Below are 13221 nucleotides of genomic sequence, written 5' to 3'. Positions count from 1 at the left end.
CACACACAGACAGAGGGGAGGGGTAAAGCGAGACAGACCCAATAGGGAAACCGGCTTGCACGGGGACTGGAGACAATTGATCTGCGGGAGCTGGCTCTCGCTTGCTCTTCAACGTGATGCGCTGTGTGCCAGCCTTGCACGCTCGCCTTCAGTAGCTGCTGGGCTGGCTGCACGTTGCATTGTTGCCGGCGCTCTCCGGAGAGGATCGTGCTGGAGCGGCCGCCCCACCTACCCCCCAATCCAGCCCGCGGCCGGTCGGAGGAACTTTTCGCTTTGCCTCAAGCAGGCGCCTGAGCAGCCCCCCCCACCCCCCAGCATCCCGCCAGCCCCACGTGCGCTCGGGAGGCGAGCGCCTGGCCGCAGCCTCTCCGCGGGGCTCGCAGAGCTGGGAGCGGGCGCCCGCCGCCGCTGGCCGCGGGGGGACTCTGCAGGGGCGGGACTGGCCCCGATGCCGAGGGAAGGTGCCCGGCGGCGGCGGCGGCGGCAGTAGCGGCGGCGGCGGGCAGGGCAGAAGCGGAGCCGGGGCGGGAGGATGCCGGCGGCGGCGGGCGACGGGCTGCTGAGCGAGCCGCCGGCGGCGGGGTTCGGCGATGGCGGGGAGCCGAGGAAGCCGCCGCTGGGCTCGGAGGGAAGTTTCCTGCCCGCCTGGGTCAGCGCAGCGGGGGCGCGGGAGCGGCTCCGCGATTTCCAGCACACCAAGCGCGTCGGCAACTACCTCATCGGCAGGAAGCTGGGAGAGGGGTCCTTCGCCAAAGTGCGCGAGGGGCTGCATGTGGTGACCGGCGAGAAGGTACCGACCCCTCCGCTCCCCCGCCACTTCCCTCCAGCTACCCATCCGTCCCAGCCCCGGCCGCTCCCCCCGTGCACCCCGGCCCCGCTCCCCGGGGGGCAGCTCCCCCCGCCATGCACCCCGATCCCGGGGGGAGCTCCCCCACTATGCACCCCCGACCCCGCTCCCCACGGGGCAGCTTCCCCCCCGTGCAGCCCCGACCCCGCTCCCCGCGGGGCAGCTTCCCCCCCGTGCAGCCCCGACCCCGCTCCCCGCGGGGCAGCTTCCCCCCCGTGCACCCCCGACCCCGCTCCCTGGCAGGAGCTCCCCCCCATGTACCCCGACCCCGCTCCGCGGCGGGCAGCTCCCCCCGCCATGCAGCCCGATCCCGGGGGGAGCTCTCCCACTATGCACCCCCGACCCCGCTCCCCAGGGTGCAGCTCCCCCCCGCCATGCACCCCGATCCCTGGGGGAGCTCCCCCACTATGCACCCACGACCCCGCTCCACGGGGGTAGTCCCCCCCCGCCTTGCACCCCGATCCCGGGGGGAGCTACCCCACACTATGCACCCCCGGTCCCGGATGCAGCTCCCACTATCCATCCACCACACTCACCCTAAACACTGGGTAGCTCCCCACTGTGCACCACCACCACGGGTCAACTCACCGCTGAACACCCCATCCCAACCACAGGGGCAGCTCCCCACTGTCCCTCCCCAGCCACACCCACCCTGGGCATAGGCACAGCTCCCTTCTGTGCACCCCAAGCAACTAGACTCCCGAGGGCAACTCCCCACTCTCATCTCATTCCAGTGTGCTCAAAGGGCTGGCGCCACTCCATTCCCCGCAGTCTTACTAGAAGGGGCAGCTCCGCCAGTTTACTCTCCCTCTCCCCCCCGGAGGAGATCCCTCTTAAACCAGCCCCTCTTCTGGCAAGGAGTATTGCAGTCTCCCTATAGCTATGGCCCCAAAGGCTTCCATTTACAGTTGTGATACCGCAGTGTTACTGTATTTGTGTTTAAATTCTCCTCCCCTCACTCCCCCCTCCACCTCGCCCATGGGCAGCTTCCCTCCACACTTGGGGAGCAGCTCTCCTGCTAGCCGCTCACAAGGAGAATGCACTTTTCCATTTGAGTTTTGGGTCAACTCCACTTATTTAAGGGTGAACTGAGGCAACTTCCCCCTCTCCTTGTTGCTTGCATGTTTGTGGACAGCTCTCTTGCAGATTGTATTTGTTCCTGGGATTTGGTTGCGGTATGTGAAATGAATTTGGTATTCCCAGTTCTGCAGGGAGCAGATAAGGGTCTGCCACGCTACTCCCTCCCCACATCCCAATTGGTATAATTGCTGGCAATCTGAGCAGAGAGATGCTTCCACTAGGACTGAAGTTACCTGTGATTGAAAGGACAGCAATTGATTAAACTGTCCTTTTTGCTAGAGGCAGTCTCTCTATCTGGATTGAGGCTCATTGGCTGGGCATTATGCCTGTGCTCTACTATTTAGATAGATGGGTACTTGTGTCTGCAGGAGGGCTATTAATCCAGCACCCAGAGGTGCAAAACCTCTGACGGGTCACTTCCATTGATAGATAGCATTTTATGCCTAAGAAAAAATAAATGTGGTTCTATATGACAGTGAAAAGAAAATATCTGAATTTATAGTATACTGAACTTTGTGACTAGTTTGACTCTCTAAACATTCAACACAAAAATAGTATTTTCAGTTTGTCAATAAACTAAGATCTTTGATAATTATAGATTTTGGGTTTTTTTAATGTCTTAATCACTATAATACAATATAGATTATTCAATTCTCTATCTTCCCCTTTTGCTTTTAGTTATAAATATGCTTTAAACATTGTGGTAAAGAACACAGCCTCTTAAACTGTTGCAATATTGGCCGCTCTGTGTAATTTCGTGTGTCTGCAAGCAAGACAGATACTATTTGCTTATTGAAATGAGAGCTAGGGTTTTTTGGGTGGACTGTATTTATGATTAGAAGTTGTTGACATTGTCACACACTGGAAGGTGTAGCAGTTTAGTTTTTAGAGGACATTGGTAAGAGATGAAGTCATCTCATGGAGACTCACTTTTGTTTGTTTATTACTATCTTGTACAGAATCTTTTAGCATAAGAATATAAGAATGGCCTTGCTGGGTCTGACCAATCGTCCATGTAGCTCAGTATTCTGTCTTCTGACAGTGGCTGGTGTCATGTTTCAGAGGGAATGAATAGAACAGGGCAATTACTGAGCGATCCATTCGTCTCATCCAATCCCAGCTTTTGGCAGTCCAAGGTTTGGGAATACCCAGAGCATGGCGGTTGGGTCCCTGGCTGTCTTAGCTAATAGCCATTGGTGGACCTATACTCTAGGAACTTACCTAATTATTTTTTGAACCCAGTTATACTTTTGGCCTTCATAACATTCTCTGGCAATGAGTTCCACAGGTTGACTGTGTGTTGTGTGAAAAAGTACTTCCTTTTGTTTGTTTTTAAAGCTGTTACCTACTAATTTCATTGGGTGAACGCTGGTTCTTATGTTATGGGAAGGGGTAAACTTCCTTATTCATTTTCTTCACACCATACATGATTTTATTGACCTCTATCATATCCCCCCTTATTCATCTCTTTTTCATGCTGAATGGTCCCAGTCTTTTGAATTTTTCCTCATATGGAAGCACTTGCATACACTGAATAATTTTTGTTGCCTTTCTTTGTACTTTTTCCAATTCCAGATCCTACAGCGATCAAACATGAGGTCACTAATATTATTAAGAACATAACTACTTGGTTTGTCAGTACTAGGAGCATTGGAGAAAAACTAGCTTGTTGACAAAGTGCAATACAATTAGTCTGCCCTTTTCTGAGCCCATAAGTCTCTGCCTTTTTCTCCCAGTTTGTCAATGGAGAACACCCAGACTTGTCTAATGCAGGACGCTTTGTGATAACCCTCATTGGACTTATTGAGCTGAATTTATTCCTGACCGTAACTCCATGAAGCCAAAGGAATTATTCATCATGGGTGTATTGGTCTATTGCATAAAATGTGTCCTGATAAAATGGATATGGCGGCAAACACCCAAAGAAGGAGCACCTTCCAGCTAATGCAAAACTATTAATTTTGATATAATCTGGCCTTTCTAGTTATGTGCAACAAGTGATGAAAAAATGACTGTTGGTGTCCCACACCGACCTGAAACGTCTTTCGAAGGAAGGTTTTCACATAAGCCTTTTAAAATCTTTTTAATTTTTACAAGCAGCCTGTAGAAATATAGTTAAGTAACAAAAATGGAGGCTTACTTTGGAGACACAGTGGTCTAATGCAGTGGTTCTCAACCCATGGCCCAATCAGCACACAGCTGCGACCCATGTGACATCCTCAGGGCCATACAGGTATAATATACATTGTGTGGATGTGGCCCCCATAATACACAGAGAGCTGCATATGCGGCCCATACTGGTAAATGGGTTGAGAATTAGTGGCTAACATACTACATGGAGTTTCAGGAGTCTTGGGTTTTAGTCCCAGCATTGCTACTGGGGGTTGCGGGCAAGTCACTTCATCTCAGTAAGCCTCTTTTTCACTTCCTAGCCTTCGACTGTCTATTGAGACTGTATACTCTTTTGGGGCAATGGCTGTTTTACTGTGTATGGTGCTTCATGCAATGGGGCCCCAACCTGCATTGGTGCCTCTTAGTGCTACTGTAATGCAAACAAATACAAACAATAATAAAATGGATTAAAAAATCCTAAAAAGGGTTTTCTCTACAGTTGTTCAGAGTGGGTTTGACAGCTTATTTTAACCAGTTAGATCACGGTAAGCAAATGACAAGAGTATAATGTACTCTAATTTTAGTGGCACTGTAAATGCAGCTATCATTAAGATTGTCATAATTTCCATTATAAATTCCTGTGCTCAAGTTTTTAACTCCAGTTGTAAAAGAAATTTGTTATGGGCTGAAATTTAACATGAGACTTGCCCTGAAACTCACCATGGGAACAATAATAGGGTTAGTGATTATGATATTATAGGAGTGCAAAAAAAATTCCTTCCCTGCTCTCTTCTGTTACCAACCTCATGCTTCTCCTCAGTAACAAATTTATCAACCAGAGGATTGGATGTAAGACACCTACACATGCATGCCCTTCCCACCTCCCCTTTTCTGGATTGCTATATTTACTTTAGTCTGTTAACAAAAAAAAGAAAAAAAAAAAAAAGAGAGAGAGAGACCCACCATTGGCCACGCTGTCTCAGTTTCCAGACCCACAGTTTCTTTATTGTCTTGAATAACAGCAATTATAACAAAAGAAACAAACAGTGAAAAGTGTTGGAGAAACAGCTTTTTCAGTTATGTGGGCTAGTGTCCTTATTTGTGGACAGGCAAGTTGCTTTACACCTGTCAGGGCCCCCAACCTTGAGTCCCCAAGTTGTTTTCTGGGATCAGCATCTTTCATACAGTGGAGAACTCGATATGACTTTCTTCTGAGCCTGTCAGTGTTGCCCTCAGATTGGACAGAAGCATTGATGTTGAGTGTTCAAGACATCCATCTTTCTTTAGAGGCTGAGCATTCCACCTCCCTGGCATTCTAAGCCCTGGCTGGCTTGTGTCAAGTAAGCCTCTAAAGTTATTATCCAAAACTGACGCGAACCTCTTTGCCTGAGTAATTGGAATGTTTTGATGAGAATTGGAGTACATTTTGGAATACTGGAGTTGGAAGTACAGGGAAAATTCCTGTGATATTTAGCATTTCCACTTTTTATTTCTGGCTGAAACTAAGGAAGAGCAGGAGTGTATGGAAATAATAAAAATGATAGTTACTTGAACTTCTCTGAACCCCCAAAAGGTTGAACTTTAGCCAGATCAGTTTTCTCATATCTACTGTTTGCCCTGGGAACAAAGAGCCGCAACACTGTTCCCTTTCAGGTGCACACATGACCCCAGACCTGAACTTCAGCCCCTATATGGAGCTGATGAACACGCAGCTCTCCTGTTCATACTCCTCTTCTGAACTTCTGATGTAGCCTCCAGCCAGCTTACACAGAGCCCAGCCTGCAGCATGAGGTGGGAAAGACAAACATCTGCTTTCCTGGACTCCTTTGCTTGGTGTGTGGGGTTTTGGGGAGGAGATTAGAGCAAGCACCTCCATGAATGAGATTGGAAGAGAGTATCACTTGGGGAGGAGAAATAAAAGTGGGAAGGGAATGACACCAGTGCACAGGAGATGGGTTAGTAAAAAGGGAAGTTTTACTTAAGTAGTTTGTTGCTATGTCAATGTCCTTCCCCACGTGCCTGGTAATATATTAAGAGGCAGATTAATTTATTCATTCATCAAGCCTTAATTTTTTAGGGCTGGAATCTACCAGCCTTATATTGAGTAGTTCCTTGAGAATTCTCAGTGACTGCAGTGGGGCAAATTGAGGAGCAATATACTACTCAACATAAGGGTACCAGAATCTTGCCCTAAACGACTAAGGGTTCAATACTGCACTCCTTACACAGATCAGACAGCCAAAGCCACATTGAAGTTAATAGGAGCTCTATTTTAAGGCACATATGACCAGCCTCTATATGACAGTTACTTTATTGATTTCCCCTTGCCCCTCCAAATTGCATTTCTGATTGCTTAGCAAGAAATGTTCACTAGGTGTGACATCTTACTTGTCTCATTGTACAGTTAAGAGGGAATGTTGAGCTGGGTCTGGAGTCTGGACTAATATCCAGATATTCTACCTGGCAGTGCACAGCCCTCTCACTCGGCCAGAAGACCATTGTGTAAAACGTTTTAGCCCATGTAGATTTAAAAAAGAAATAATTTAGGGCTCAAAGCTGTAAGATGATCTGTGTGGGCAGACATGTGTGCCTGTAGATGGAGTCCCACTGACTTCAGAGAGGCTCCTGCTGGAATAAAGGTCTTCTCATGTGGAACAGTTTGCAGGATCATGGTAGTTGCTGAATTTTTCTAAACTGACATTTTTCAGGCCTATGATTCCATGATGCTGATTAGTGCCCTTAATATATTTTAGAAAAAGGAAAAATAAATTGACAGTCGATTTTGTTTTTTAAAGCAGTTATTGAGCAAGGGCACTGACTTAATTTCAATAAAAATGCCATAAAAATGTGAACGCTTAGTGCTAATATTTGGTGGCTGCATTGGCACAACCTGAGCCTATTACAGTCTTTCAAATTCCAAGTAAATTAAGGTACCCAAAGAGGCACGATGCAGGAGACCCAATAGCTCTGGAGGAGTTAATACATATTATTGTTTCATAAATGTATGTACTTAGGCATTACATTTTTGAATTAATGAGGCCCCAACTAGGTTCAGATGCAATTGTGTTATAGCACAAGATCAAGGCAATACAAAGTAAATGCCAAAACTCTGCGGTTACCTCACCCCATCATCGGTAGGTGTTGCAGGGACCTTCAGGATTTGGCCCAAAGTAATAAAATATCACAGGCTGTCTGGTTACCCTACTCCCTAGAGTAGTCTTGCTGAAACTAATGGGACTACACTTGTGAGTAAAATAACCTGGATTTGGTCCTGTACTTCTTGCAAATGCCTAGGCACAACAGGGTGAATTAAGGTTAAATTTTACAGCTTTAGCTATGAATGTCTTTACTTTTTGAGGGTTTTAGGTCAAACCTTTTACTGTTCTTTTTGTGGTTTAAGGTTTCCATAATAACAGGCATGTGATTACTTTCTGGTCTTGAAAAAGGAGTGGTTATGCTTAATGCAAGTAAATGCATTTAAGCTGAGCACAGGAGAATACTGAACAGATTATTTTTTTCCATTGCTGTTTAGATGAAAATATCACAGCCTACAATCTGAAAATTTTTTGGGAAAGGATTGATTTGTAAGATTCCTCAGTTCTGACAATCTTTCTTGCTACTTCTAAGGAAGCAGTCTCTCTTTTGGTAGCGTGCTAATTTAGATTTATTCTTAAATTGTGATGATGAAATCCTTGTTGAGTTAGCTCTATTGTCATTCAATGAATGATAGGAGGCTCACTCATGGTATTTTCTGAGGTAGTCTCAAACTCAGTGTCTTTAGACTCAGAATGGCCAGCCACTGAGCAATGAAAATTTGCCAGAAATAGATTTCACAAGATATTATTCCTTATGGCATTAATGCAGACAGAAAAGGCTATGTCCCTTTGAATATAATTGAGTGAGACTGTTTGTACTTTCAGTAGATTGAGGAGGCTGGATGATCTATTATGTACTCTAATAAAATATATGAAAGCCTCTGTGTCATATCACAGAATGACAATATATTAGGGCTAGAGAATGTTTTAGTGCTGAAGGTTATATAAAGGAACTTGAGCTGAAATTACATTTAATTTCATTCTGGGATAGATCTAGGCACTACAGAAGTAGTTGCAGAAATTGAGTTGCTTGATTCCTAACCCACTGAAAAACCTATTTATTGGTTTCTTTAGAGATATTGTTGATCTTAAAAAGGTGCATTTTTAGGTCCTGGTAATCAAGTGTTTTCCATGACAATGCTGATTACCCAGTGGGAAGTAGCTACTAAAAATATAGTTTTCTAGGTTCTGCCATAGAGGTAAAATGACTAATATTAGAGGTGGCCTTTTCACGGGAAGTTCTGTTTTCAGAATACATTTTTGTAGCAAACAAATGCTAACTTGTGTATTTTAGAATCCTGGAAATGCAGGGGTGGGATACGTGGGAAGAACAAGCACTCTGTAGAGAGCTGGAAACTCCTATTAACCCTCAGCAGGTACTCCGTGAATGAAGCAAGTATTTGTAAAACGCACCTGCATAGTATGTCCTGTAGAATCTGTCATCTGTCAATGACAGGTTGCTCTGCATACAGATTACAAAATTACATGCTACTGTAGCAGGCGCATTCCCTTTTGAACTTCATGGCCTGCTTTCCCTTTTGAAGTGCTTATGAATGATTGAAATAGGCGTATAGGGAATAGTATGGCTCTAGATTTTCTCAGCAGGTGTTGAGTCATAGAAGTGCTATTTGGCTTCCATAGAGTCTAAATGAGGCTCACTCAGAGAGGCAGTTACACTGTCTGTTCTAGAGCAGCCAAGGCAATCATGTGCCAAGAATTTACTGTGACTGAAAAGACATAGGCTGCTATATTAACATCCATTTACATTTAAGTGTGTGTGGATACTAACGCAGCTGCTACTCTGAAACCTAAGGATGTTGGGAGATTCAGTATATAAGAGGGTAAGTCTCTCTCTCTCTCTCGTATCACCTACATATCCCAACACCACCCTACTGTTCCATATGCAAACACTTGAAGAGGCTGTAGATTGCAGCCAGTCTTTTTCTGGGTGAGACAGACTTAAGAATGACCATACTGGGTCTGGTCAGTCGTACATCTGACCCAGTATCCTGTTGTCCGACAGTGACCAATGTCAGATGTGTCAGAGGGAATGAACAGGACAGGGCAATTATTGAGTGATTCATCTGCTGTTGTCCACTCCATGCTTCTAGTAGTCAGAGGTTTAGGGACATCCAGAGCATGGAGTTGCATCCCTAACCATCATGGCTAATATCCATTGATGGACCTATCCTCCAGGAACTTATATTTTTTGAACCCACTTATAGTTTTGGCCTTCACAATATCCCCTGGCAATTATTTCCACAGGTTGACTGGATTGTGTGAAGAATTACTCCCTTATATTTAGTCTGTGCGTGAACAGTTCAGGAGTGGGGGTTCTCACAGCAGAGCAGGGTAAGGCTGACTCCCAGAGTCAAGGATTGGAGTGACGTAGCAGATCAGCAGTCCAGATGACACCAGGAGAACGTCACAGTAGTGCAGCGAGCAGGGTAGGAACTCTTATCATCAGGGATTTCATATATTACGCACTGCCTTTCGAAGGTAGTCAGATATTCAGCAATATCGTCCTCCTCACTGTATTCAGGACATAAGTGTTCTGATTTTTGGAGTGATGGGAGTTGTTGCAATTGTGGGGTTCTGGTTCTGCAACTCTAGCATGTCCAGTTGGTGTTTTCGCGCGCTCTCTCTCTCTCTCTCTCTTTTTCTTCCCGCTCACTCTCTTTTTCTTCCATGGCCCTTCTGTATGTAGCCTCCTCTCTGGCTGCCTCCGCCTCCATAGTTTCCCTGGCCGCAGCTGCTTCTTTGAGCCTCATTTCTGCCTGCCACATTTGAAACTTGCTATCCTTTTCCTTCTCTGCAGCTTCCAGTCTGGCCAGCTCTAGTTTTGTAGCTGCCTCACTGGTAATCGTTTTTCTGCTTTCTTGTGCTTATTTCCCTCACCCGAAATAAACAAACAGAAAATAACAAAACTTTGACCTCTTCCTGACTGTTCTTAGCCATTGCACTTAAGACTCACTTAAAATCACAAATATCAGTGCTTAAAGTGTGAACTTCATTTGGAGTAACAAGCCACACATACACCCTGCTCACTGTGCCACTGTGATGTTCCCCTGGTGTTATCTGGACTGGTGATCTGCTAGGTCACTCTAATCCTTGACTGTGGAAACCAGCCTTACCCTGCTCTTCTGTGAGAACACCTACTCCTGGACTTTTCACGCACAGCCTCTAGCGTGTAAGCTGCTCCTTGGATTGTGCAACCGAATGACACTAGCCAATATCTCCTGCCTCAGACACAACCCTAGGAACCTCCGTCTTGCAGTGTCCAGTTATGCCCGCTGGACGCTGTAAGTTTATATGAGTTCATCAGTTTAACAAAGAAATTGATATGTACCAGGCTTGTTATCCCAAGGGGAGTCTGACATGTTTCAAACCAAACACACTGCTTCTGGTAGAATAAACACACACATTTATTAACTACAAAAAGATAGATTTTAAGTGATTATAAGTCAAAGCACAACAAGTCGGATTTGGTGAAATGAAATAAAAGCAAAACGCATTCTAAGCTGATCTTAACACTTTCAGTGCCCTTACAAACCTAGATGCTTCTCACCAGAGGCTGGCTGGTTACCCTTCAGCCAGGCTCTCCCCTTTGATCAGTGCTTCAGTTGCTTGGTGGTGATGTCTGTAGATAGAGGTGGAAGAGAAAGGAAGAGCATGGCAAACATCTCTCCCTTTATCGCGTTCTTTCTTCCCTCTTGGCTTTGCCTCCCCGCTTCAGGGTCAGGTGAACATTATCTCATTGTAGTCCTTGACTGACCAAGGAAAGGGGGGTGAATCTCTCAAGAGTCCAACAGATCCTTTGTTGCTGCCTAGGCCAGCGTCCTTTGTTCCTGTAAGGCTAGGCTGGGTTTGTCCCATACTTGCCCTGATGAGGCATGAACTGCCCCTCTGCTCTTGGAGAGTTTTTTCCTGGGCTTGTTTTAAGCCATGAGGACACATTTTCAGCCTCATAACCTATAACATTACTTCCCACAGCCCCCTTTGGCCTGTAACGGCGAACTGCAGCCAGTGGAAGCTGCGATCGGCCAAACCTGCGGATGCAGCAGATAAACAAACTGTCCCAGCCTGACAGGGGGTTTACCCTGGCGGGCTGCGTGCCAAACATTGCTGATCCCTGATCTATCCCTTTCCTAATGGTTCCTAATGTTCTGTTAGCTTTTTTGATTGCCGCTGCATATTGAGCAGGTGATTTCAGAGAACAATACATGATGACCCCAAGATCTCTTTCTTGAGCGGTAACAGCTAATTTAGACCAACATTTTGTATCTAGATTTGGGATTATGTTTTCCAATGTGCATTACTTTGTACTTACCAACATTGAATTTTATCTGCATTTTCGTACCCAGTTTTGCGAGATCCCTTTGTAACTCTTGTCAGTCAGCTTTGGACTTAATTATCTTGAGTAATTTTGTATCATCTGCAGATTTTGCCAGTTCACTGTTCACCCCCTTTTTCATTTATGAATATGTTGTGCAGTACAGGTCCTGGTGCAGATCTTTGGGGTACCCTACTGTTTACACCTCTCTGCTCTGAAAACTGACCATTTATTCCTATCTTTGTTTCCTATCTTTTAACCAGTTACTGATCCAAGAGAACCTTCCCTCTTATTCCATGACAGCTTACTTTGCTTAAGGGCCTTTGGTGAGGGACCTTATCAAAAGTTTTCTGAAAGTCCAAGTACACTAACTGAACTGGATCATCCTTGTCCACGTATTTGTTGACCTCCTCAAAGAATTCTAAGAGGTTGGTGAGGCATAATTTCCCATTACAAGAACCATGCTAACATGGGTTTTTTCACACCCCGACCAACATGACTATGCTGACAAAACATTGTAGCATAGACCTGTATTAAATGTCAGATCATCACCAGTGAAACAGATAACAAGAACCAATAGCTGGAAGTTCAAGCCAGAAAAATTCAAATTAGAAATTTTAACAGTGAGGGTGATTAACCATTGTAACAAACTACTAAGGGATGTGGTGCATCCTCCATCTCTTGAAGTCTTTAAATCTTCAAGTCTCCACTGGATGCCTTTCTGGAAGAAATGCTTTAATCCAACACAAGTTATTGGCCTCAATACAGGGATAAATGAAATTCTGTGCTCTGTGTTATATAGGAGGTCAGATTAAATGATCTAATGGTTCATTCTGGCCTTTAAAATCTTTAAATTGACAACACCCAGGTCTTGCTTAAAATATCAGTTTAAAAAAATCATCTTTGTAATGTTTCAGAGTAACAGCCGTGTTAGTCTGTATTCGCAAAAAGAAAAGGAGTACTTGTGGCACCTTAGAGACTAACCAATTTATTTGAGCATGAGCTTTCGTGAGCTACAGCTCACTTCATCACAGTATACATCTGATGAAGTGAGCTGTAGCTCACGAAAGCTCATGCTCAAATAAATTGGTTAGTCTCTAAGGTGCCACAAGTACTCCTCATCTTTGTAATGAGATTCCAAAGAACAGCAAGTTATGCTAAAAAAAAGTATGAACCAATTTTCTTTTTAAATGATCTAGGGAGTGTGCCAGTGGAGGGAATGGGCCTGGCCAAAACATCCTGGACCCCAGCTGTTGCAGGCTGGTGTAAAATTGCACTGGGGACTGATGTCAGAATATGGGAGATGCATGTTGCTGTCCTACGCACAAGAACAGGAAGCAATGGGAAATCTGGCCTGTGGTCTCTAGCTTTCTAAGGAAAGTGTGCACACTCATGTTCTGATACAGTAGTATCTCTGTCTTGGAGAATGTAAGATTATACTCAAAACCATTGCCTCTGTGTTGAAGACCATACATGTCAAAACCTGCAAATACATTGTGTCAGATTCTCTGCTACTGTGAGTTGGCACAACTCCATTGACATCAATGGAGCTGTACCAGTTTACACCAGCGAAAGATTGTGACTCTGTGTCAAATACTACAAATATTATACATTTAGATTGTTAACCTGTTTGTTCTGTACTACAAGTGTCCTTCAGAGATCAATACTTTTGGTTCAGTTTTAAACATGCTGGGTCAGACCCACTGGATGTGATCACTTGCACTGCAGGAGAAATTCAAAGAGGCAGGGGTGGT

The 13221-nt window shown here is 45.2% G+C and overlaps 1 protein-coding gene across 1 annotated transcript in view; it reads left to right on the top strand.

The window, feature by feature from the left end:
• Window positions 1–532: 532 nt before the first annotated feature.
• HUNK (hormonally up-regulated Neu-associated kinase) overlaps window positions 533–13221 on the top strand; it is an 83861-nt gene continuing 71172 nt past the window's right edge. Inside the window, exon 1 of the mRNA XM_077807266.1 lies at window positions 533–790. Coding sequence (XP_077663392.1) covers window positions 533–790 — 258 coding nt within the window. The remainder of the gene's footprint in view (window positions 791–13221) is intronic.

The sequence above is a fragment of the Eretmochelys imbricata genome, chromosome 1 (genome assembly GCF_965152235.1).
Source record: "Eretmochelys imbricata isolate rEreImb1 chromosome 1, rEreImb1.hap1, whole genome shotgun sequence".
NCBI lineage: Eukaryota > Metazoa > Chordata > Testudines > Cheloniidae > Eretmochelys > Eretmochelys imbricata.
Note: the sequence above shows the minus strand (reverse complement) of the source record. Positions and strands in the feature narration are given on the sequence as shown.